The sequence below is a fragment of the Salmo trutta genome, chromosome 10, assembly GCF_901001165.1.
Source record: "Salmo trutta chromosome 10, fSalTru1.1, whole genome shotgun sequence".
NCBI classification, from domain to species: domain Eukaryota; kingdom Metazoa; phylum Chordata; class Actinopteri; order Salmoniformes; family Salmonidae; genus Salmo; species Salmo trutta.
In genome coordinates this window covers 8,541,563-8,568,157 of record NC_042966.1, presented here as the reverse complement: position 1 = coordinate 8,568,157, position 26,595 = coordinate 8,541,563, and the positions used below count along the sequence as shown (strand labels likewise).

General features: G+C 40.7%; 2 protein-coding genes across 3 annotated transcripts in view; both read right to left on the bottom strand.

The window, feature by feature from the left end:
- Positions 1-6,302, bottom strand: part of LOC115201048 (unconventional myosin-Id) — a 138,669-nt gene extending 132,367 nt beyond the window's left edge. Inside the window, exon 1 of the mRNA XM_029764275.1 lies at positions 5,517-6,302. Within this exon, the coding sequence (XP_029620135.1) occupies positions 5,517-5,611 (95 nt within the window). The 5' untranslated portion in view covers positions 5,612-6,302. The remainder of the gene's footprint in view (positions 1-5,516) is intronic.
- Positions 6,303-18,461: 12,159 nt separating this feature from the next.
- Positions 18,462-26,286, bottom strand: LOC115201047 (pyruvate dehydrogenase (acetyl-transferring) kinase isozyme 2, mitochondrial-like). Of its 2 annotated transcripts, none has more exons than XR_003879674.1 (6): positions 26,006-26,286; positions 25,802-25,900; positions 24,950-25,063; positions 24,593-24,702; positions 20,277-20,351; positions 18,462-18,550 (listed from the first exon to the last, which is right to left on the bottom strand). XR_003879674.1 is itself a non-coding variant. In XM_029764274.1 (6 exons), exons 2-5 carry the CDS (start codon positions 25,835-25,837, stop codon positions 20,307-20,309), a joined length of 261 nt encoding a protein of 86 aa, XP_029620134.1. In that variant the 5' UTR covers positions 25,838-25,900; positions 26,006-26,286; the 3' UTR covers positions 18,462-18,550; positions 20,277-20,306. The 2 variants fall into 2 exon arrangements, 1 of the variants encoding a protein (XP_029620134.1); XM_029764274.1 differs by having other exon boundaries at positions 24,637-24,702.
- Positions 26,287-26,595: the final 309 nt, after the last annotated feature.

The window sequence follows — 26,595 nt, the reverse complement described above, 5'->3', positions numbered from 1 at the left end:
TGGCAACAACAACTGCCTGAGTTACACCAGGAACGCACAATCCCTCCATCAATGCTCAGACTGTCCGCAATAGGCTGAGAGAGGCTGGACTGAGGGCTTGTAGGCCTGTTGTAAGGCAGGTCCTCACCAGACATCACCGGCAACAACGCCACCTATGGGCACAAACCCACCATCGCTGGACCAGACAGGCTTGGACCAGACAGGCTCTTCACTGAATAGTCGCGGTTTTGTCTCACCAGGGTTGATGGTCAGATTCGCGTTTATTGTCGAAGGAATGAACGTTACACCGAGGCCTGTACTCTGGAGTGGGATCGATTCGGAGTTGGAGGGTCCATCATGGTCTGGGGCGGTGTGTCACAGCATTATCGGACAAAGCTTGTTGTCATTGCAGGCAATCTCAACGCTGTGCGTTATGGGGAAGACATCCTCCTCCCTCATGTGGTACCCTTCCTGCAGGCTCATCCTGACATGACCCTCCAGCATGGCAATGCCACCAGCCATACTGCTCGTTCTGTGCGGGATTTCCTGCAAGGCAGGAATGTCAGTGTTCTGCCATGGCCAACGAAGAGCCCGGATCTGAATCCCATTGAGCACATCTAGGACCTGTTGGATCAGAGGGTGAGGGCTAGGGCCATTCCCCCCCGAAATGTCCAAGAACTTGCAGGTTTCTTGGTGGAAGAGTGGGGCAACATCTCACAACAAGAACTGGCAAATCTGGTGCAGTCCATGAGGATGAGATGCACTGCAGTATTTAATGCAGCTGGTGGCCACACCAGATACTGACTGATACTTTTTGACCCCACCTTTGTTCAGGGACACTTTATTACATTTCTGTTAGTCACATGTTTATGGAACTTGTTCAGTTGATGTCTCAGTTGTTGAATCGTGTTATGTTCATACAAATATTTACACGTGTATAAACGTAGTTGACAGTGAGGACGTTTCTTTTTTTGCTGAGTTTACAAGGGGTACCGGTACTGAGTCAATGTGCGGGGGTACAGGTGAGTCGAGGAAATCCATAGATTAGGGCCTACTGCATTTATTTCAATTGACTGATTTCTTTATATGAACAGTAAAATCGTTGAAATTGTTGCATGTTGCGTTTATATTTTTGGTCAGTATATACAGTACGAGTAAAAACTTTGGAGACCCCTACTCATTTAATGTTTTTTCTTTATTTGTTACTATTTTCAACATTGTGGAATAATAGTGAAGACATCAAAACTATGACATAACACATATGGAATCATGTAGTAACCAAAAAAGTGTTAAACAAATCAAAATATATTTTAGATTTAAGATTCTTCAAAGCAGCCACCCTTTGCCTTGATGACAGCTTGGCACACACTTTGCATTCTCTCAACTAGCTTCATGGGGTAGTCACCTGGAATGCATTTCAATTAACAGGTGTGCCTTGATAAAAGTTCATTTGTGGAATTTCTTTCCTTCTTTATGCGTTTGAGCCAATCAGTTGTGTTGTGACATGGTCGGGGGGGGGGGGGGGGGGGGTATACAGAAGATAGCCCTATTTGGTAAAAAAGCCAAGTCCATATTATGGCAAGAACAGCTCAAATAAGCAAAGAGAAATGACAGTCCATCATTACTTAAAGACACGAAGGTCAGTCAATGTGGAACCAAAAAGCGTTATGATGAAACTGGCTCTCATGAGGACCGCCACAAGAAAGGAAGACCCAGAGTTACCTCTGCTGCAGAGGATAAGTTCATTACAGTTACCAGCCTCAGAAATTGCAGCACAAATAAATGCTTCACAGAGTCCAAGTAACAGACACATCTCAACATCAACTGTTCAGAGGAGACTGCGTGAATCAAGCCTTCATGGCTGAATTGCTGCAAAGAAACCACTACTAAAAAGGACACCAATAAGAAGAAGAGACTTGCGCGGACCGAGAAAAACACGAGCAGCTGACATTAGACCGGTTTAAATCTGTCCTTGGTTTGATGAGTCCAAATTTGAGATTTTTGGTTCCAACCACCGTGTCTTTGTGAGAGTAGGTGAACGGATGATCTCTGTATGTGTAGTTCCCACCGTGAAGCATGGAGGATGCGGTGTGATGGTGTGGGGGTGCTTTGCTGGTGACACTGTCTGTGATTTATTTAGAATTCAAGGCACACTTAACCAGCATGGTTACCACAGCATTCTGCAGCGATACGCCCTCTCATCTGGTTTGCTCTTAGTGGGACTATCATTTGTTTTTCAACAGGACAATAACCCAACACACCTCCAGGCTGTGTAAGGGCTATTTGACCAAGAAGGATGATGAGTGCTGCAACACATGACCTTGCCTCCACAATCACCCGACTTCAACCCAATTGAGATGGTTTGGGATGAGTAGGACACCAGAGTGAAGGAAAAGTGCTCAGCATATGTGGGAAACCCGTCAAGACTGTTGGAATAGCATTCCAGCTGAAACTGGTTGAGAGAATGCCAAGGGTGTGCAAAGCTGTCATCAAGGCAAAGGGTGGCTACTTGGAAGAATATAAAATATATTTTGATTTGTTTAACACTTTCTTAGTTATTACATGAGACCCATTACAGGATGTCAAGTTATTTGTTTATTTGTGCAGATACAAAAATTGGAGAGGCCACCTAGAAAAGAAGGTCTGTTGGTAAGCTACATTCCTAATATTCAGGAAACTAGATCCTGAAGTCTGGTTCTCAGCCATTACCATAACATTATAAATACTTTCCATAAGCCTAAAAGTCTAAAACGTGGCCATGTAAACTAATATTCAGCCCATTGCTATTACTCCTATATATCAAACAGCTCAAGGTGTCCTTAATTGAAATGGTTGTCAGCAATAAGTGTGAGTTGCACTTTGATGTAGTAAAAGTTTCTATTTTATTGACAAGATATTCGAGTGACCGCTCTAACAATGTCCTCAAAGATGGAAGACAGGCAGAAGGAGGCGAGATCAGGTGAGATCACTCTAGCCAATGAGAGGGCAGATACGTGTGTAAAGAACAGGCCATAGAGATAGATAGAGGACTCATCTTTGTGTCTGTGACAGCACCATTGAGAATTATAAAGCAGTACATTTTAATATTCATTGGCTGACTGCTCCCAAATCATAGGAATCCCCACCCATGGTGGAAGCCCTCAATGGCAATGTCCATGCTAAAAAGGGTTGTATCCATGAGTCCTCTATCTATCTCTATGACAACAGGCAAAACACTGATATAAAGTCTGGGTTTTTTAAGTTGACAAAATGCCACGTGTGTCCACTTATATCAGAGCATTCGTAACAACCTAACCATTACGAAACTTCTATTTGATCAGATAAGCCTCATGTAGCAACATTAGTGTTGACCAAATGCAACACGCTCTCATTGACATGCATACAAAAATAAAAAATATAGAAACCTCTCGCTTCGCCTCTTCCTCTCAGATGTAGGCAAGAGGTGCTCAGGAAAACAGACTACAGGGTAATTTCAGCAAGCCATGTCACCCACCATCTCAGATTTTTTTTTATTGTTTTTTTGTTGTTGTTAGCAACATTATTTCGCTGAAATATAATTTGATCTCTGAGAAATGAAGCTAACTGATTGCACCCAAATTGCCCATTTTAATTTATATGACTCATACATATAATATTCATTCATTATACAACCTAACAACCGATTTGCCAGAAACTTTTTTCTAACAATGAGTAAGATATGAGGAATTCAAAGAAATGGTAAAACGCTGCACATGGATATAGCATCAGTTCTGTGTCTGACGAGAACCCCCCCCCCCCCCCAAAAAAAAATAATAATCTATTAGTAACATCATTGAGTTGTCCATAGACTGTTTATTCCTTTACATTGACGTGGGGGGGGGGGGGGGGACAAAGAAAATTGGCAATATCTGGATGGGACATATACCTAACAACTTCAATGACTAATTTCTCTGAACAGGGGAAAAATAAGTCACAAAAGAATAAGTTATATTGGATGAAGAAACAATACTCCGAGCCTCAGCTCCATACTACTTGTCAGACACAGACAAACTGACACCATATACTTTTTGTTGGGGTGGGATTGGTGTGGGACTTTGTTGTGGTTCGACTTCGACCATTTCTTTGGATTCCTTATGTCTAAGTCATTGTTAGAAAAAAAAGTGTGGTCCAAATCAAATGTTTGTTACTATATTTATTGAATATTATATGAATCCCATAAATGAAAATAGCCAATTTGGGTGCAATTAGTTTCTTAGAGCTCAAATTACATTTCAACAAAATAATGTTGAAGTAATGCTAATTTTACCTGTTTCTAACAACAAAAACGATTTCAGAACAATCTGAGATGGTGGGTGTCGAAATCCTCTTTCTTGTGTTTTTGGAGGTGGAACGACCCTGCAATTGTTCAGACTCATTTCACTGTATTGTCAGAAAAGCATTTGGGAGAATTCTACTAGAATCAAATGTCCATATTAAAGTCAAACAGGAATAGGCCTACATTTACATAAAAAAAGCCTCCCATCCACACGTCCCCACCCTGACATTAGATGGGGGTGTCAGAAACCACATGCAAAGTTGCATGCAGCTGCAGCAGAGGACAAGCACAGAGGGCCAGGGCAGTGAGTGACTTCAAATCTCTCTCACATTCACCTTCCCAAACTACATACCATACTTGGCATCAACCCACTGAAACCACTCATGATGCAAAATAGCCTAGGGCGATCTGTTTGTTCAGATGATGCTTTTTCAATGGGAGCACTGTGATTCTCTGGGTGGAGCCCCACTCACACACAGCATGGCTCATAGAATTACCAGTCTGACAAAGACAACATCTCAGAGGAATGCATCTCAGTGTCCTGTCAGAACAGGTTCCAATAGGAAAACAATGCCCATTGTGCTGTCTGACCTGCAGTGGATGAATGGCCAAAATAATAATGTATGCAAACAAAACATGAGGAATAGTTCTCACATGATACGACATTCCTGTAGTAAAGGCCAAGAAATAAAACTGCTGTTCCCTGTTCCATCAGTGAAATGACAATGAATAACTGGGACATCTATGACAAAGAAAAGTTGCTCTGCTAGATGTGCACTCCATAATGGAATTCGAATTCCATTCCAATTACACAGTCATTCAATAGTAGCTTAAGGGCTGTGGTACCGGCAGTCTGACAAAGCAAGCTAAACCTAAACAACGCATACCATTTTCTTGTAAGGTGTGGTGTAAGAATGTTGCACTGCAAGTGAAACAGTTCTTTGTAATAATGTATCTCTAAATAACATTGTAACTCTGACCTGTCAAAATGAGCAGCAAGCACTCAAGCACCTCCGGTGCTTGGAAACCACTCATACATTAGTCAGTCTCAGTCCTAAACTCAAGGGTCCAATATAATAAAAATATAACAAGTATAATTATTTAGGCTTAATGCTATCAAAAGCATACTTCATACAAGGTAACATGATTTTTAATGAACCACGCTGGTCCTTACAGTAGACTACAGTAGGCTAGGCTGCGCCTATATATATATATATATAGTCTCATTGACGCCACTGCCTACCTGAGCTTTAGGTTAGCCATGAATTCCTCCAAAGAAACGCTGTCCAGAAGAACAAAGTCAGCCTTTCCAAACTCCAGACTCTCGTGTTCTGCCATGTTGTATTTTGGTCCCCAAAAAATTCGGGTCAGGGAAAAATATTTGTTGTTGTTGTAAAAGACAACTTCACTGTTTTGAAGCGGAGTGCTCCTCCGCGACACCAGGTAAACGATGGTGAGCTAGTCAGTCCACCGATTCAAGCGCTGAATGATCGACGAGCATTGTCTTCGTTCATTTAAAAAAGCAGTACGCGTTCATACATTGTTATTTTTTTTACTCATTTTGAGTAAGCTGAACAAATAAGCATGCTAGGAAACGACACAAAACAGCCAAACTAAACCAACAGCAAAACGTATATCTAATTATTTGATCTCAATACTCTACCCGGTTTGAAAAAGTAATGGTTATTCCAGAATATGCATTCACATCCAGACAGACTTGTTGCTTTCGGCGAAAAAGTATGGTTACACTAACGCCTATCCATTAGAGCCCTTTCCTTGAATTTCTCGTCTCGACTTTATACATACGAATATAATCCTACCCTCCTCCTGACGCTCCTCCTTCTGAACTTGTCGCGTGTGTAAGTTTGAAAATATCACACAGATCCCCCAAGACCAATAATGAACAGTTTAATACATTACTCGGGGATGGCGAGTCATTTTGACGAGTTCGGGTATGGTCAGGGCCTCAAATGATGCCCTGTAATTATACCATATAAGGAAACATTCATAGCCTACAATGCATCTTACATGCAGGCCTACCATGTGTGACATTGGGTAGTTTGTGTGTGTCAAAAAAAGAATAAGATGTAAAAAGACATAGCCTAATAAAGATATAACAGGTTAGAAATTGTTAAACTAACTCAACTCCCTGTCACAGAATTTGGACCACAAACTGACCATATCATATATATGATGAGGATGAACATATGACAAAAACACTTTAGGCCTACTGAACACTTCCAAAATAAACTGAATAGATTAGGTTTATGAGAGACAGCTGACGCTGCTGTACAATCTGGTTTATCACTTCACCGATGCTGCTGCAATCTGCCTACTAATGGCAACTGTATACGCTAGTATGCCATCTTGTGTTTCAGAGAGGTATTCATTTATAATATCTTACTACTGTACTGTAATCATATTCAAATGCAGAAGGCCTGTCTCACTGACATACAGTATCAACTAACACATCATTTTACTCTGAACGTCACAGGCGGGAAGTATTTTCGCTGATGCCTTTTGCCTCTCGGCAGTTTCACTGGAAGGAATTACGCTTTGAATCAGATTGTTCACTTTAAAATGTTTGCCAAAAAAAAAAAACCTTGATTTCGAAGTTTAACAAACCAACTCTATGCACAAGGACTACTTCACACAGAAATCTTCACAAAAACACATTTACTGGAATAACTGTGCAAATGCAAAGTTTGGTAACAGAATTTGGGTGAAATCTCCCTCAGTTTTTTTTGTACAACCACAGCTTTGAATTAAGATTAAAAGATGTCTGCAGAAAGAATGGGGTGTCAGCTTTGACATGACACATATTGTTTGGATATTGTACTAGAGTAGTCGAAGTGGATTTACATCGGGTACCAGAATTACGGGAACAGAATTACATCATGGGTCCCTGATCTGTACTATACAAAAATGCATAACTATGGCTATGAATATTATTCTCTTTATGGTGATGTATCCTGAATAAGTACACAAAGGTAGAAATATGCAATATCCTTATTTTACATATTTGGTTATTATTCTACACACTGGCTATTATTGTATTGATCTCTGCTCCCAAACAAGACCACATTTGGTTGTTCCGGACCAGACCAAATTTGAAATAATCATAGACGTCTATGTTTCACAAGTTTGGACATCACAGTACAGTACAGTACAGCACAGCACAGCACAGAGTAGAGTTCCTTACAGTACAGTAGGGTACAGTAAAGTAGATATGTTCAGTACAGTATAATACGGTACATAATACTCTACTGTGGTGTGCTCTACTGTACTGTACTTTTCTTTACTGTACTGTTCTGTGCAGTACTGTGCTATACTGTACTTTTCTGTCCAAACTTATGAAACATAGACGTCTATAAATGGGTCGGCCAGGGAGGACTGGCCAAATTTCAAGTACTTTTTAACATCCATGGATGTCCGGTGCCGGTCGGTGCTCAGTGGGTGAGGATTCTTGTTACAGTAAATGGAAAGGGTAGGTATCATGGTGGTAGGTGTCAGTAATAGCCAGGAGAGGTGACATGAAGTGGAGAGAGAGAGAGAGAGAGAGAGAGAGAGAGAGAGAGAGAGAGAGAGAGAGAGAGAGAGAGAGAGAGAGAGAGAGAGAGAGAGAGAGAGAGAGAGAGAGAGAGAGAGAGAGAGAGAGAGAGAGAGAGAGAGAGAGAGAGAGAGAGAGAGAGAGAGAGAGAGAGAGAGAGGAGAGAGAGAGAGAGAGAGAGAGAGAGAGAGAGAGAGAGAGAGAGAGAGAGAGAGAGAGAGAGAGAGAGAGAGAGAGAGAGAGAGAGAGAGAGAGAGAGAGAGAGAGTCCAGACTGTTTTCACAGTCTCACTTTGACCACCAGATGACAAAATAAGGAAAAAAAACAGTTATGAGCTGAATATAACAGTATGCCAGTTGGAGGACAGTAGCAGCTGACCCAACTGTGGTTTATGACTACTACGATTTCCCATTGTAGCTAATTAAATTATAGTAATTCCTTTACCGATTTGGTTACAGAATTAAGAGCTTTAATCACATAGTTATTTATAAACAAACTTGATATCAGTAAAAATACTATAACAAATTGGTAGGTCTACCTCTACTTGTTACTACTGTGAACTTTCAGTATCCTCCTTCCTCATGAGGGAGAGAAATTAGAAAATATCTTAAAGATGTGGGGTTTTGTAATGGGATTACAAGGCACAAGGCAATGTTTCTTACACTTTGAGGGCAAATAATTTCTTCAAAACTAAATATGTGTTGATATTATACTGGACAAAAATATAAACACAACATGCAACAATTTCAAAGATTTTATTGAGTTACAATTTATAGGAGGAAATCATTGAATTGAAATAAATTCATTAGGCCCTAATCTATGGGATTTCACATGGCCCAAATTTGTGCAGAACATTTTAGAGAAATAAGCTTTTTATGCAACTGGAACATTTCTGGGATCTTTTATTTCAGCTCATGAAACATGTTGCATTTATATTTTTGTTCAGTGTAGTTTGCAGGGGACTTTACTTCAATATTATTGTGTTTTGATGTATTTCTAATACCTTTTAAGACTTTTTCTGGTAGATGTTTAAGACCCCTTTTCCATCTGTTTGGCCAGAAAACAAATCCTTTGAAATTTCAGCATCTAATATTCCAGGAATTCCTTAAATAATGTGTCTTTGACATCATAGTTTAGTTTTGTAATTTGTTATTTTTGAAGTAAAAATAGTTTTTGCATCACTCCCCCAAGTTTTCATACTTTATGTGGGTCAAATATGACCCGTATGTATTTCCTATGGAATTCACTACATTGCACTCGTCAAACTGACCTTTCTTTTTGCTACAACAATAAAATACATGTAATTAATTAAGTATTTATCTTGTTTTTAATGTTCATTAATCACCGTTTTCATTTCTCCTTTTTTAAATTTTTTTTAGGGGGTAGATCAGCTTTAATATTGCAGATATATACACATACATACATACTTACATACATAGATACATAGATACATAGATACATACATACATACATACATACATACATACATACATACATACATACATACATACATACATACATACATACATACATACATACATACTTACACACATACATACATTGCACTTTGTGCATGACACAAGTAGTTTTTCCAACAATTGTTTACAGAGAGATTATTTCACTTATAACTCCCTGTATCACAATTCCAGTGGGTCAGAAGTTTACAAACACTAAGTTGACTGTGCCTTTAAACAGCTTGGAAAATTCCAGAAAATGACATCATGGCTTTAGAAGCTTCTGATAGGCTAATTGACATAATTTGAGTCAATTGGAGGTGTATCTGTGGATGTATTTCAAGGCCTACCTTCAAACTCAGTGCCTCTTTGCTTGACATCATGGGAAAATCTAAAGAAATCAGCCAAGACCTCAGAAAAAGAATTGTAGACCTCCACAAGTCTGCTTCATTCTTGGGAGCAATTTCCAAATGCCTGAAGGTACCACGTTCATCTGTACAAACAATAGTACGCAAGTATAAACACCATGGGACCACGCAGCCATCATACCGCTCAGGATGGAGACGCGTTCTGTCTCCTAGAGATGAACGTACTTTGGTGCGAAAAGTGCAAATCAATCCAGAACAACAGCAAAGGACCTTGTGAAGATGCTGGAGGAAACAGGTACAAACGTATCTATATCCACAGTAAAACGAGTCCTATATCGACATAATCTGAAAGGCCGCTCAGCAAGGAAGAAGCCACTGCTCCAAAACTGCCATAAAAAAGCCAGACTACGGTTTGCAAATGCACATGGGGAAAGATCGTACTTTTTGGAGAAATGTCCTCAGGTCTGATGAAACAAAAATAGAACTGTTTGTCCATAATGACCATCGTTGTGTTTGGAGGAAAAAGGGGGAGGCTTGCAAGCCAAAGAACACCAATTCAACCGTGAAGCACGGGGGTGGCAGAATCATATTGTGGGGGTGCTTTGCTGCAGGAGGGACTGGTGCACTTCACAAAATAGATGGCATCATGAGACAGGAAAATTATGTGGATATATTGAAGCAACATCTCAAGACATCAGTCAGGAAGTTAAAACTTGGTCGCAAATGGGTCTTCCAAATGGACAATGACCCCAAGCATACTTCCAAAGTTGTGGCAAAATGGCTTAAGGACAACAATGTCAAGGTATTGGAGTGGCCATCACAAAGCCCTGATCTCAATCCTATAGAAAATGTGTGGGCAGAACTGAAAAAACGTGTGCGAGCAAGGAGGCCTACAAACCTGACTCAGTTACACCAGCTCTGTCAGGAGGAATGGGCCAAAATTCACCCAACTTATTGTGGGAAGCTTATGGAAGGCTATCCAAAATGTTTGACCCAAGTTAAAGGCAATGCTACCAAATACTAATTGAGTGTATGTAAACTTCTGACGCACTGGGAATGTGATGAAAGAAATAAAAGCTGAAAGAAATCATTCACTCCACTATTATTTTGACATTTCACATTCTAAAAATAAATGGGTGATCCTAAGTGACCTAAGACAGGGAATTCTTACTTGGATTAAATGTCTGGAATTGTGAAAAACGGAGTTTAAATGTATTTGGCTAAGGTGTATGTAAACTTCCGACTTTAACTGTACATACATATAAATACATATATTTTTTAAAATATATTTTTTCCTTTATTACACTACACCCCTACCAATTGGAGCAAACTAGTGAACAACCACACTTAGGCCTGTATTTCCAGCTTATACATACTATATGCCTTTTATGGACACAGTCTATTTTAAAATAGTTCTATTTTGTTTGTTTTTACTCCTGTCCTTCCTCTACCCTCAACCTCTCTCATCTATTTCTGATGTCCATCCTGGTTTGATTTTCATTTGCCATATCTTTCAAACTGTACTCTTTCACAAAAGTTCTTAATGAACCTATATAGGTTTTAAGGGCACAGTATGTTTTACATTAGTTACCTTGTTGTTATTAGTTGTTAGTTCTCCTTTTTAAATAATTGAGTAAAAGGAGTTTTTGCATTACTACCCCAAGTTTGCATTATGCCGGGTAAAAAATGACACATATTCATTTGTCATGGAATTTGATAGGAACCTTTGATCCTAGTACATTTTTCCAGTCAGGAATATATTTACAGTGGACAACACATCTTACAGTCAACAATTTCATCATCATCTGATACATGTATGTATTTTACAAAAAGTTTTCCTCACAAAACATTTGATGTCTTCAGATAAATAATATTCCATAACTTTTGCATGTCAAAAGTTAGAGAGAAATGTGTACTATATAATAGTAATGATAATAATAATAAATCTATCTAGCCTGATCTTGATCTTAGCCAGCTAGCCATGCAGCTAGTATAAATTAGTCTGTTTGTCTGATATAATTTTTTCCACAAAAAATATAATCAGCCAGCTAATCAGAGAGAGGGGGTGGAGATAGGGGAATAGTTGGGAGATGACTAAGAGTATCAGTGTGGCTAAATTTACCCCCCCCCCCCCCCCCAAATACTCTAAGTCATCTCCCAACTATAGGAGGAATATTCCACTACAAGTAGCCCATATGATTTTGCTTGCTCTGGACTCCTGAGAAGTGACATAATATACTGTATTCCTAGTTGATATTGGCTGCTAACATGACATTCAGCTCCAAATGCAGCTGTAAAACATTGTTTATTCTGTAGCCTTATCTTGTGTTTTGAAAATGCATCACCATTTATAGTTGTAATGACAGGCAACATTCGGAGTTGGGTTGGATATAGTAATGGAAGCCTACAGTATTTCTTACAATGTTCTATCTTGACTGGAACTGTGTTGGTTATTGTTAAATAAGTGCAGTACTTATTCCGTTTCAAAATACTTTTGCTATACTTTACTCATCAGATTCTAAGATTGTGCCGCTTTCCCCTTTTTTTGAATTATTTCGCAACAATGTGACCACAGTTTTGGTAAAATTTTCGGGGGTGCCCTATGTTTTGTCTTCTATTTATATTGTTTTTTTGTTTTTTTTTATCCCAGGCCCCCGTCCCAGCAGGAGGCTTTTTGCCTTTTGGTAGGCCGTCATTGTAAATAAGAATTTGTTCTTAACTGACTTGCCTAGTTAAATAAAGGTTAAATAAATGAATACAAATAAAATGCCCCCAAAAAGGTCTGTGCATAGCCCCAAATCTTTTCATCAAGCTGACAGAAATATCTGGAACAATTGTGCATTTTGTGATAAATTCGCACAGAATTTGGCACGGCGATAGATTCATGTAAAATGTTTACAGTTTAGTCTATTTAGCAGACACTAAAGTAACTTAGAAGAGCAATTAGGGTTAAGGTCCCTAATACATTTGGAACAGAGGTATGTTTATGGACCCTGAGAAGATGTAGATATGGAGCCACCCCAGGTTTGTGTGGCTCAGTTGGTAGAGCATGGCACTTGCAATGCCAGGGTTGTGGGTTTGATTCCCACGGAGGACCAGTATGAAAACATATATGAAGATGTATACAATCACCACTGTAAGTTTCTCTGGATAAGAGCGTCCTCTAAATTAATAAAATATTAATGTAAAAAATGTGGCTCTTTGGGGGCGTGGCAGTCATCTTATGAAATGGCCATAGACAGTAATACAATTTATAGTGCAGATGTCCTATTTTGAGATGAACACACCAAATTTGGCACAAAAGTAAATGTATGTACCCTCAAAAGATTTAGATATGGAGCCCCCACAGATTTGGCTACTGTGGGCCATGGTAGCCATTTTACTAAAAGACTGCAGACTACTACTATTTACAAACATTTAATCTACAAAAAGTAGTCACCTTTTAAAAGTCATATATTTCTTGCCTATACTTCTTGCCCTGGATCTCCTGAAACTAAAAGGTTTGACAGTAACACACAGGTTGTTATAATACGTACAGAGGGAAACACAGCAGTCTCAAATGGGGCTTTCCATTCGAGATCGGATCCGGAGGCATCTTAGTCCTCTGTTCTGTCTCCCTCTCCGGTGGCTTCTACCTCGGGTTCAGATCCTCAGAGCTCCCACCCTCATCAGACCGTGAGGTTGCCTGAGAGACCGGCCCATTCAACATCACCAGCTGTCATCATCGGCAGCTCTATGGTGAGAAACATCTCGGTTCCCAGTGCAAAAACCCTGTGCTACCCAGGAGCACGAGTACAGGACATCACAAGGCTGCTTTCGACTGTTCTACGGCAGATGCCGGGAGCTGATGCTGTTGTAGTCCATGTGGGGTCAAACGACATCAGGAGGGCTAGCTCGGAACATCTGAAAATGTATTTTAAAGACACTGATTTTAGTATTTAAAGACTCCAAAACATTGCCAATCATTTCAGGTCCAGTACCATCGTTGGGCCGCGGGTGTGAAAGATTCCGCAGACTGCTGGCATTACACATCTGGCTAAAAGATTACCGTAGCTCTGCTGGAATAACTTTTATAGATAACTTTGACACCTTCTGGAAACAGAAGATACTCTACAGGAATGACGGAGTCCATCCAAATCATCTTGGCTCCTCGACTCTGTCCACGCATTTCAAGGCTGTGTTGAAACAATGATATATCAATGACGCAAGACCAGCTCAGTTAATCCCAACCATTGTTATGAGTCATCATAATGCTACATGAAATGTACATTATCCTAGAGGTGTTGGCTGACAATGTAAGTAACTTAAATTATGTCCCCCTAATTGCCCTGAATACCTCTGTTGATCCTATAGCAATTGTATGCAGTAATCATGAGCCTATGAACTACAGTTATACTGTTAGCACTGAGGCGGTGTGCCCTAGTAGGAACACCACTTTGTGCAGCTCACCCTGCACTATCAGCTACAATATAAATAACATGAGCAAGTCTACTTCTGATAAGCATTAAAAACAATCAAGCAACCCAGAAAAGTGCAAAAGAATTGTCCATATTAACATATGCAGCCTGAGAAACAAGGTCCATGAAATCAATAACTTGCTTGTAACAGATGACATTCATATTCTGACTATCTCTGAAACTCACTTAGATAATACCTTTGATGATACAGTGGTGGCAATACATGGTTATATCATCTACTGAAAAGACAGAAATGCCAACGGTGGCGGTGTTGTGGCCAGAACCACATTCCTGTAAAGCTTAGAGACGGTCTCATGTTAAATACTGTAGAAGTAATATGGCTACAGGTTAATCTGCCTCACCTTAAGGCCATTCTTGTGGGTAGCTGCTGTAGACCACCAAGTGCTAACAGTCAGTTTCTGGATAACATGTGTGAAATGCTTGATAATGTACGTGATATCAACCGAGAAGTATATTTTCTGGGTGATTTAAATATTGACTGGCTCTCATCAAGCTGCCCAATCAAGAAAAAAAAACGTCAAACTTTAACCAGTGTCTGCAACTTGGTTCAGGTTGTCAGGCAACCCACCAGGGTATTTACAAACAGCACAGGAATGAAATCATCAACATGTATTGATCACATCTTTACTAATGCTGGAAAAATGTAAAGCAGTATCCAAATCCATAGGATGTAGTGATCACAATATAGTAGCCATATCTAGGAAAACCAAAATTCCAACCGCTGGGCCTAATATAGTGTCTAAGAGGTCATACAATAAGTTTTGTAGTGATTCATATGTTGATGATGTTAAGAATATTTGCTGGTCTGTGGTGTGTAATGAGGAGCAACCAGACGCTGCACTTGACACATTTATGAAATTGCTTATTCCAGTTAATAATAAGAATGCACCCATTAAGAAAATGACTGTAAATCCCCTTGGACTGATGAGGAATTGAAATATTGTATGTTTGAGAGGGATGAGGGAAAAGATATGGCAAATAAATCTGGCAGCCCAACTGATTGGCAAACAAACTTCAAATTAAGAAATAATGTTACTAAACTAAATAAAAATAAACTATACTATGAAACAAAAATCAATGATACAAAGAATGATAGTAAAAAGCTTAGGAGCACCTTAAATGACATTTGGGGAAAAAAGGCTAACTCTGCTCCATCATTCATTGAATCCGATGGCTCATTCATCACAAAAGCGACTGATATTCCCAACTACTTTAATTACCTTTTCATTGGCAGGAAAAACAAACTTAGGTGTGACATGCCAGCAACAAACGCTGACACTACACATCCAAGTTCACTACCGTTCAAAAGTTTTAGAACACCTACTCATTCAAGGCTTTTTCTTTATTTTCACTATTTTCTACATTGTAGAATAATAGGGAAGATATCAAAACTATGAAATAACACATATGGAATCATGTAGTAACAAAAAAAATATATTTTATATTTGAGATTCTTCAAATAGACACCCTTTACCTTGACGACAGCTTTGCACACTCTTGGCATTCTCTCAACCAGCTTCACCTGGAATGCTTTCCCAACAGTCTTGAAGGCGTTCCCACATATGCTGAGCACTTGTTGGCTACTTTTCTTTCACTCTGCGGTCAGAATCATCCCAAACCATCTCAATTTAGTTGGGTCTGACAATCTGGATGGAAAATTACTGAGGATAATAGCGGACAATATTGCCACTCCTATTTGTCACATATTCAATTTAAGCCTACTAGAAAGTGTGTGCCCTCAGGCCTGGAGGGAAGCTAAAGTAATTCTGCTACCCAAGAATAGTAATGCCCCCTTTACTGGCTCAAATATCCGACCAATCAGCCTGTTACCAACCCTTAGTAAACGTCTGGAAAAAATGATGTTTGACCAGATACAATGCTATTTCACAGTAAACAAATTGACAACAGACTTTCATCCTGCTTATAGGGACGGACACTCAACAAGCACAGCACTTACACAAATTACTGATCATTGGCTGAGAGAAATTGATGATACAATGATTCTGGGGGCTGTCTTGTTAGACTTCAATGCAGCTTTTGACATTATCAATCAAAGTCTGCTTCTGGAAAAACAAATGTGTTATGGCTTTACACCCCCTGCTATAATGTGGATAAAGAGTCACTTGTATAACAGAACACAGAGGGTGTTATTTAATGGAAGCCTTTCAAACAAAATCCAGGTAGAATCAGGAATTCCCCAGGGTAGCTGTTTAGGCCCCTTACTTTTTTCAATCTTTACTAATGACATGCCACTGGCTTTGAGTAAAGCCATGACTCAATACTATACACGTCAGCTACTACAGCAACTGAAATGACAGCAACACTTAACAAAGAGCTGCAGTTAGTTTTGGAATGGGTAGCAAGGAATCAATTAGTCCGAAATATTTCCAAAACTAAAATCATTGTATTTGGGACAAATCATTCACTAAACCCTAAACCTCAACTGCATCTCGTAATGAATAATGTATAAATTGAGCAAGTTGAGGTGACTAAACTGCTTGGAGTTAACCTGGATTGTAAACTGTCATGGTCAAAACATATTGATACAACAGTAGCTAAGATGGGGAGAAGTCTTTCCATAATAAAGCGCTGCTCTGCCATCTTAACAACATTATCAACAAGGCAAGTCATACAGTGCCTAGTTTTGTTGCACCTGGACTACTGTTCAGTCGTGTGGTCAGGTGCCACAAAGAGGAGAGTTAACATTAATGACATGCATGTCAGTCTCTCATGGCTCAAAGTGGAAGAGAGATTGACTTCATCACTACTTGTTTTTGTAAGAGATGTTGACATGTATACCCCACAAGACATGCCACCAGAGGTCTCTTCACAGTCCCCAAGTCCAGAACAGACTATTGGAGGCACACAGTACTACATAGAGCCATGACTACATGGAACTCTATTCCACATCAGGTAACTGATGCAAGCAGTAGAATCAGATAAAAAACAGGTAAAATACACCTTATGGAACAACGGGGACTGTGAAGAGACACATACAAAGATACTGACACATACATACACAGGCATTGTGATATTGTTGTATGGTGGTATCAAACATTTTGTATTGTAGATACAGTTGAAGTTTATCCATTTTGACTTTCTACTAAACCTTATGACTTTCTCCGCCAGATATTAAAAAAAAGGTGGCATTCCGATGCTGCTCCCACCACCAATGTACCGACTTGGGAGAAAAAATGTTCGCACAAGCATCCTATATGCGTATTCTGTAATAGACAGGTCGGAACCAACATGGCTGAATACCTTCACTGGGCAGCAACCAGACCTGACTCCTCTGGAGGTGCAGGTGTAGAGCAGGTGTAGAAGGACCTCAGACTGGTGCTAGTGTGCACCGGACAGACGTGGGAGTTTGAGGAAAATGATTTATTGTTTGTTTGTGTTCATTTTCTAATTATCAGGTATGACCTAGATGCAGACAGTGTCAAAGAAACAAAATGTATTTCTAGTACAGGGGCAGGCAAACGACAGGTCAAAGGCAGGCAGGCAGGCAGAGGTCAGTAATCCTGAGAGGGTGCAAAAGGTCCAGAACGGCAGTCTCAGTGTCAGGGCAGGCAGGGGTCAATAATCCAGTGAGGTGGGGCAAGGTTTAGAACGGCAGGCAGGCTCAGGGTCAGTGCAGGCAGAACGGTCAAAACCTGGAAGGACTAGAAAACAGGCGCAAGAACAGACAGGAGCAGGGGAACAAACGCTGGTAGGTTTAACGAAACAAAACTAACTGGCAACAGACAAACAGAGAACACAGGTATAAATGGGGAAGATGGGCGACACCTGGAGGAGGGGTGGAGACAAGCACAAAGACAGGTGAAACAGATCAGGGTGTGACAGTAATTATATAATCTTCCCTTCAGTTAATAAATACATGTTATTTAGCATAGAAATTGTATTTCTTTACTGATGTAAGTTTATATGGTGGCCATAAACCACAAACCCCCAAGGTGTCTTATTGCTATTATAGACTGTTTATCAATGTAATGAGAGCAGTAAAAATACATGTTTTGTCATACCCCTGATATACCACAGCTGTCAGCCAATCTGCATTCAGGGCTCTAATCACCCAGTTTATAATGTCAAATATAACCTATTTTTAAAACCTCTTAAAAAGTTTGTTTTGTAGCATAAACTGGGAATTTGATATTTTTGACTAATATGATTGTCTGTTTGTTCCATATCTGCAAAGTAGTTAAAACGCTGTCAGTTCCACTTTAAATAACCAATGAATAACTAATGAATCTTGTTACATTGCATTATTGTATGGGGCTAGCGAAGATTGATTCTTACATTAGATTAAAAAAATGTTTTAACATGTTATTTATATTTCCCCCCCCCAAAAAAAATTGCATTACCTTGTAGACAGCAGCAAATTGCATCGCCAAAGGTTGATCCTCAAACTTCAAAATCTTAAACTCAACCTGGAAGATTAAGAGAATTTCTTTGTGTTGTTCATTCAGCAAACCTCTGTAAGTTTTATAGCAGGGTGCCAGTCTCATTATAAATATACATAGGAGTGTTTGGAACTTCCATCCAAAGTTAACATTAGAAAAAATAAGGAAGTATCTAATACACAATGTATAACAGTTCTACAGTTGAAGTCGAAAGTTTACATACACTTAGGCTGGAGTCATTAAAACTCCACAAATTTCTTGTTAACAAACTATAGTTTTGGCAAGTCGGTTAGGACATCTAGTTTGTGCATGACACAAATAGTTTTTCCAGCAATTGTTTACAGACTGCTTATTTCACTTATAATTCACTTCATCACAATTCCAGTGGGTCAGAAGTTTACATACACTAAGTTGGCTGTGCCTTTAAACAACTTGGAAAATTCCAGAAAATGATGTCATGGCTTTAGAAGCTTCTGATAGGCTAATTGACATCATTTGAGTCAATTGGAGGTGTACCTGTGGATGTATTTCAAGGCCTACCTTCAAACTCAGTGCCTCTTTGCTTGACATCATGGGGAAATCTAAAGAAATCAGCTAAAAAGAATGTAGACCTCCACAAGTCTGGTTCATCCTTGGGAGCAATTTCCAAACGCCTGAAGGTACCACGTCCATCTGTACAAACAACAGTACGCAAGTATAAACACCATGCAGCCGTCATACCACTCAGGAAGGAGACGCGTTCTGTCTCCTAGAGATGAACGTACTTTGGTGCAAAAAGTGCAAATCAATCCCAGAACAACAGCAAAGGACCTCGTGAAGATGCTGGAGGAAACAGGTACAAAGGTATCTATATCCACAGTAAAACGAGTCCTATATTGACATAACCTGAAAGGCCACTCAGCAAGGAAGAATCCACTGCTCCAAAACCGCCATAAAAAATCCAGACTACGGTTTGCAACTGCACATGGATCTTACTTTTTGGAGAAATGTCCTCTGGTCTGATGAAACAAAAATAGAACTGTTTGGCCATAATGACCATCGTTGTTTGGAGGAAAAAGGGGGAGGCTTGCAAGCCGAAGAACACCATCCCAACCGTGAAGCATGGGGGTGGCAGCATCATGTTGTGGGGGTGCTTTGCTGCTGGAGGGACTGGTGCACTTCACAAAATAGATGGCATCATGAGACAGGACAATTATGTGGATATATTGAAGCAACATCTCAAGACATCAGTCAGGAAGTTAAGCTTGGTCGCAAATGGGTCTTCCAAATGGACAATGACCCCAAGCATACTTCCAAAGTTGTGGCAAAATGGCTTAAGGACAACAAATTCAAGGTATTGGAGTGGCCATCACAAAGCCCTGACCTCAATCCTATAGAATATTTGTGGGCAGAACTGAAAAAGCGTGTGCGAGCAAGGAGGCCTACAAACCTGACTCAGTTACACCAGCTCTGTCAGGAGGAATGGGCCAAAATTCACCCAACTTATTGTGGGAATCTTGTGGCAGGCTACCCAAAACGTTTGACCCAAGTTAAACAGTTACTATTATTTTGACATTTCACATTCTTAAAATAAAGTGGTGATCCTAACTGACCTATGATATTGCATTTTTACTAGGATTAAATGTCAGGAATTGTGAAAAACTGAGTTTAAATGTATTTGGCTAAGGTGTATGTAAACTTCTGACTTCAACTGTATATACCAAAGCGCAATTTGAAATCCTTTTGAACATCACTTGGAGTAAATGATACTCACAGAACTGGCATTCTTTATTGAGCCCACTGCTCAGGATGATAACATAGCAAACACAGCCACAGCTAAGGCAACCATCTGGTGAAAACAGACAAACAATCAACAAGGACAGTTTAAACTTCTTCTAATGGGGCTAAATTGAAATTGAATCAGAACAAAACAGATACTACCAATATAAGATCAATATAATAGATCAATATATAGCCACAAATATGATGCTGTTCATTAAATGAAATAAACCTGATACACCGATCTGAAAGGTAAAATCAGCAATGAGTATTCGAAGGAAAAGGTTAATCTTTTTGGGTTAGGTTTGAGAGATGTTCCTTAGGTAAGCAGGTAATGGGGTAGGCAGCGCATGTGAAAACCACATGCAAGATATGATTGGCTGAAGCTATGGGCTGGGCACAATGTTTTGCCAGCATCGGCACAATTAAGAGCAGCAACATAGGCCGCAGTATGAATCTAAAAACACTACCAGCATTTTCCATTCAATCATATGTGGGCAAAACATGTGTTAAACACATTGATACTTAAAACATAGATCGCGTTAGTGCGAGTGTTACAAGTGGTACTATTTCACATTTCCTCTCCTCTGTATTTAAAATGTCCAGTTTTTACATGTTGAAATGTTAGCAATTCACTCAGCACTGTAATACCTGAGAAAAAAGGGACTTCCTATGCTTTGCTAGACTGAGGGATGCAGCTGCATATGATGTTTGAGGGCATAGTGGCAATACAGCTTTACCTATCAAATATGCATCCCCATTTGGTAGCTTACTTGTTTCATGATGCCACTGATAAGATGACTTGACTGGCAAAGCTAAAAACATACAAAAGAAATGTACAGAAATAACACACATTGAGACTCTACGGTTGAACAACACTGTTTGAACGTAATGCTATTAAAGACCTGGTCCTCTGTAGCTCAGTTGGTAGAGCATGCTGCTTTGGTGCTTGCAATGCCAGGACAGTGGGTTCGATTCCTGGGACCACCCATACAAAAAATGTACACACGCATGACTGTAAGTTGCTTTAGATAAAAGTGTCTGCTAAATCCCCCCACACACAGAAATGTCACACATACATGCAGGCGGTATCTGAAATTGCAGAGGGTCCATTAGTTTGGAATGCTGTATGTAAACAGAGGTTTGATTGCCTTATATGGACAGGCTGGCTGAGGGCACAAGCAATATGAGACTAACTATAAAATAAGCCTCACTTGACTATGCCACCCTTGATTCCATTTGGTCAAGACAGGCAATGGGCTTCCTCAATAAGAAATCCCTATGCTGGTAAATGTGTCTGCTATGTCAAATGAGCATCACTTTGGGGATAATGTGTATGGTAATGCAGTGTTAATGCTAAACATAGATGGCAGCAATGCAGGTTGGTACATGCTACACATAGGACACAGCATTATAAAAGTTAACAGAGGGAATCTATTAATAGTCCTGTGTACGGACTCTGAAAGTAGCCATGGCTGTGAGAGAGAGTCACTGAACCCTATGATTTTTCCCAGCCACTTGTTTATTCTGGGCCCACTGTAGCGGCCACCTCTCCCATACTTGGCATTGGACCAACTCAGGACAACCACAACCTGGCTGTCTGCCGATCACTTTTATTTCAACTCAATAATACTACATATTGAAGTATGAAGTGATGATTTCAATATAGGCATCAGGACCAACACTCATGCAGCCATCAAGACACATTGTAGAACAGTACTTAACAATATTATTTTAGAATCAATGAAATAGACTGCATTCAATAACACTAGTTAGTAAATAGCACCCTTCTCATAGATTGAATACTACATTGTTAATAATTAACATGTTTCCAGTAAATAAACTTATCACGACTGATGATTGTGGACATTTTTTCTTTGAGCACCTAAGGCTGAGGTGACATTTTCTGGCAGTCAGTGATTCAGAGAGGAGATCTAATGCCCACCAGGACATTCAATTATTGGTTCATCTGACTTCTAACAACCTAAACATCTACACCTCATCTCCATTAACAGTACATAAAGAGCCTCGTAGAGAGGTCATTGCCTTGTCTTTTCGACTTGGGTCACTTTCAGAAGGACGCCATGTTCTGAATATTGCAGATAGTAATGTAATATATAGAGATGCCATGATTCTCTAGTCGACATAATAGAAAAAGCATGGCTATTCTACACATGTTTCTACCTGAACGTTCTATGTATTATGCCGTAATGAACGCTACCCTGGTGTTACATATTCCCACTCTTCCACTGTCACACTACACCGACTCAGTAATGTACTGGGCACAATGTCTGGGTCTTCAGACCCACTTTGCCACATCTCTCCCCCCAAAATGAAGCGTGATTTTGAGGCCTCCTCACCCGACACCCTCCGATGTGGGCCCTGGGTGCATTTTATCAACATCTGACACTCCCATAAAGACCCTCATGAGGTGGACAAAGATTATAGATTTTTTTCCTTTTTTAAAGTGCCATTACGCCTTTTCACTCTTCATTCTTCCGTATGTCCCCAATCTACACTCTAAAAGCCAAACATGAAGAGCAGGCATCATTGTTAGGACAGCAGAATACGTGCTAACGGCAAAACCTGGATGGATAACACATTATCATCATCCAGCTGTCTGCCTTTGCTGCTGGGGGAAGGGGGTTAGCATACAGATTGGCAGGCCTCAGTCAAAACCAGGGTGGCATCGCCATCATCCTCATTTGGCTACCCTGTAATTGGTCAGGTCCAGGGGTTCTCTACTGGGCACACGCCAGCAGTGGCATGTGTTCATGGATGTCAAGAAAAAAAAAGAAAATCATTTATCTTTCGTCTCTCTGTGTTTCATAATTTTCCTTCAATTCGCAAAAGGCTGAATGAATCTCACCAGAGAAGGCATCCAAGTGAGCGAAACAGCACCCTTCTGTCTCTATGTGTAGGCTATCTATCTGATACTGTCTGGTCCAAAATAATATGACATTGTTGCTGCCCGTAGCATTGAATGCAAGGGAAGCCAGCGAGCATTTGGACTCCCTTGATAATAAAAAATAATAAAATATAGCCAATCAGCGTTGAGCTAAACTGAGTGAGCTCAACTATGAATGGTCTTGGCTTCACTCCAATCACATCGCATTGAGAGCATATGTCACCGACAGAAACTCGTTGTGCATCTCGTTGTGCTGTTGTACTCCGGTGGCTAGCCAGCTAGCTAAAATCGTCCCTTTCCTAAATTAACCATGGATGGAGATAAGGATTTGGACTTGTGGTTTTACTTAAATCTCCGTTTTGACCAATGATTTTAATGCCGATTCCAATCTAACCATAAATTCATGCATTGTGCACCTTGTCACGGGTGTCGTAAGGATTAGACCAAGGTGCAGCGGGAACATGTATACTCATCTTCTTTATTATTATTAAAAGAAGGAAAAACAAAAGAAACACGTATACAAAACAACAAACGCCACTAAACAGTCCTGTCAGGTGCACAGACACAAAACAGGAGACAACTACCCACAAACCCCCATAGCACAAACACCCCTATACATAGGACCTTCAATCAGAGGCAACGAGGAACAGCTGCCTCCAATTGAAGGTCAATCAACAAACCCTAAACATATAAGTAGAAAACTAGACTGAACATAGAAAAACACTAACCTAGAACATAGACCAAAAACCCCGAAACACTCTAAACAAATACCCCCTGCCACGTCCTGACCAAACTATAATAACAAATAACCCCTTTACTGGTCAGGACGTGACACCCCTGGCCTGAAAGGATGGGAGTTCAATATGTAGCTAGATGTAGAAGGCTAATGTTAACTAGATAACGTTGCCCACAAAAGGAAATTATGCTAGCGAGCAAGATTTTTAGTCAGGTAGCCTAGGACAGCAAAACATGTAAGTGTGTACTGAATGACAGAGTGATTTGATGATGTTGAAATGTTGAAGTTGAAATGGTGCTGGAATAGTGGAGGCGGCTCCTGTTTTCTTTGTGACTTGCGGTAACTCTCCGTGGTTCTAAATCAATAGTTGTTTAGTGGTCCGAAAATGTCGAAAACATTAACTAACCTAACCATGCTCTAGGTTATGTAACTGTTTGTTACATGCAATATGCTTTGTGGACTTCACCGGACAGAGGTTGCTCTCCACTTTTGTGATGAAACAAAGGTGTGGTTGAATTTATTCTGCCACTGTGTCTTGTTATTATCTCAGCCTCAGGCCTCAGGCCTATATATCACAGTCGCAAGGCATTTGAACTAAGAGGTTATAGAGCAAATAACACAAAGGTTGTAATATGGCCTTTTTTTCTTGCTTCATTAGTGATTTTACCCACGCACCGCTACTGCACGCCAGTCGTCTGCCTCCTGGCTCACCTTGTAGTGCCTCAGAGCCGTCTTGTTGTACACCGGGAGCCTCTCCACAGAGTCTGTGGACAAGGCCTGTGGAGGGAAGGAGATTGGGTTGGATTGCATTGTGTTTTAATCATCTGGAGAAATACACAATTGTGAAATGACACAATTTGAGTGTTTGGGTATTTCAGAGTTTCCAGAAATGAATCCATAGCAAGATGATTTCTATGAGAATTACATAAGTCCCATTGTCTTAGTATGCTCCTGTAAGTTGCTCTGGATGAGAGCGTCTGTTAAATGACAAAATGTCAAATGTAAATGATGTACAGTAGCTGACCTTCATGTGGATGACAGTGTCAGTGCTGTATCCCTCCATAGAGTAGAGCTGCAGGTCTTCCTGGAAGTATTGAGCGTAGAGGCGGGAGATGGGCAGGCAGTAACCAAAGCCAGCCTGGAGATGTGACACACAATAGGGTTAAACCATGGCTGCTTCAATACTCTGATAAACATGGGGGTGAGTGAAAACACTTGGAAGACTGGGCTGGGCTCAATGTTTTGGATAGAAATATATTGTGCAGAACTGAGACAGACATGCCTCTCTGACATGTAGAGTAAGGAATCATGTCAGCTCTATTTCTTGCCATTTCTATCTGCGATGTTCAGTACGTTGCACCCTTCTGAATACGACCCTGGTCTATGAAATAGACTTGGCAAAGAGTGTAGACACTCACTAATGGTGTCTGCGAGTGCTTGCCCATCTCTGGCGTGGGGGCCGTAGAGTACATGTAGCCGGCATTGGAGGAATGGTCAGTCATAAAATGACAGAGATGCTGCAAGGAAGACATGTGGGTGCCCCTTGTGCCATTGGCTCAAATTCAACGGCCTGCCTGACGATAGGCCAAGCCAAGTCATTTATTCTGCATATCGTCAAGGTAACCGGACAACAAGGCCCCTCAGTTTCCCCTGTATTGTATTATGTCACTGCCAGGTGCACCGTCAGATCTCCAAAAGAACAAGCAGTGCTGAGATCAAGTTACTGCAATACTAGGTTATGGGCTCTGAGTATGGAATGCAAAGCAAGCCGAATCGTGTTAATCTTATCAGGGATTAGCGGCTTGGTTTAACATTAAACACAGAATGAGTAAGGGTCAACTCTTACACAACAGGTTTAAATAAGGATATACCATACCTTAATTGACAGGTCCTCTCCTCCAATGGCCACCATGACTTGAATGGGTGGTAGACTGTTGCTGACTTCATGGTTCTCAATTGTGGCCCTTATGGCGTTCTGGAAAATGAACCAATAGACATGGTCAGATTAAAAATGTGCCATACGTTGAAAAGCTCAAACATGTGGTCAAGATAGGAGGGCACATAGACAATGCTGGAATACCTCTGCACCGCCAAGTGCCTCAATTCCAGGCAAGTTAGGTGGGCCCTACGGTTCTAGTCCCGGTTCTTGAAGGCGTTCTGCACCCTCATTGGGTTGTCAGCCAGCTTGTTCTCCGGGTTCCACCCCCAGTCCAGCGGCCAGTCAGAGCGAGCCAACCATGACCTAGAAACTCCTCTGCGCTGCCTACACTCCACCAATCCCACCACCTGGAACCAGTAGCTTGTGCTGGTCGAATACGCTCGCAACACCCTTCCCTGCTCTGCCACGGGCCTTTCACCCTTTGAGTGTTCCCTGGGGTATCAGCCCCCGCTCTTCCCTGAGCAAGAAGAAGAGGTCGGCATACCTTCAGCCCAGATGTTTGTCCACCGCTGTTGTCGCACATGGAGGAGAGCCCGGTCGGCCCTCCTCAAGACCACCTCCAGGTATCGATGACAAGCGGATTGCCACCAGACCCCGGCTCCCCGGTATCAACTCGGGAAGAATGTATGGCTATCCACCTGGGATCTGCCCCTCCGGGAGGAATCTCGCAAACTCTCCCCCCAGTTTATCTGCCCTTTTCCCATCTCCAAGGTCATTAGCCCCACTGCTGT

Excerpts from the sequence above, each read along its gene's own strand:
- LOC115201047 (XM_029764274.1), bottom strand. The coding sequence starts at position 25,837 with ATGGTGGCCATTGGAGGAGAGGACCTGTCAATTAAG. Across the intron at positions 25,064-25,801 it reads GAGAGGACCTGTCAATTAAG|GCTGGCTTTGGTTACTGCCT; the intron begins GTATGGTATATC and ends TCACATCTCCAG. Across the intron at positions 24,703-24,949 it reads ACACTGTCATCCACATGAAG|GCCTTGTCCACAGACTCTGT; the intron begins GTCAGCTACTGT and ends TTCCCTCCACAG.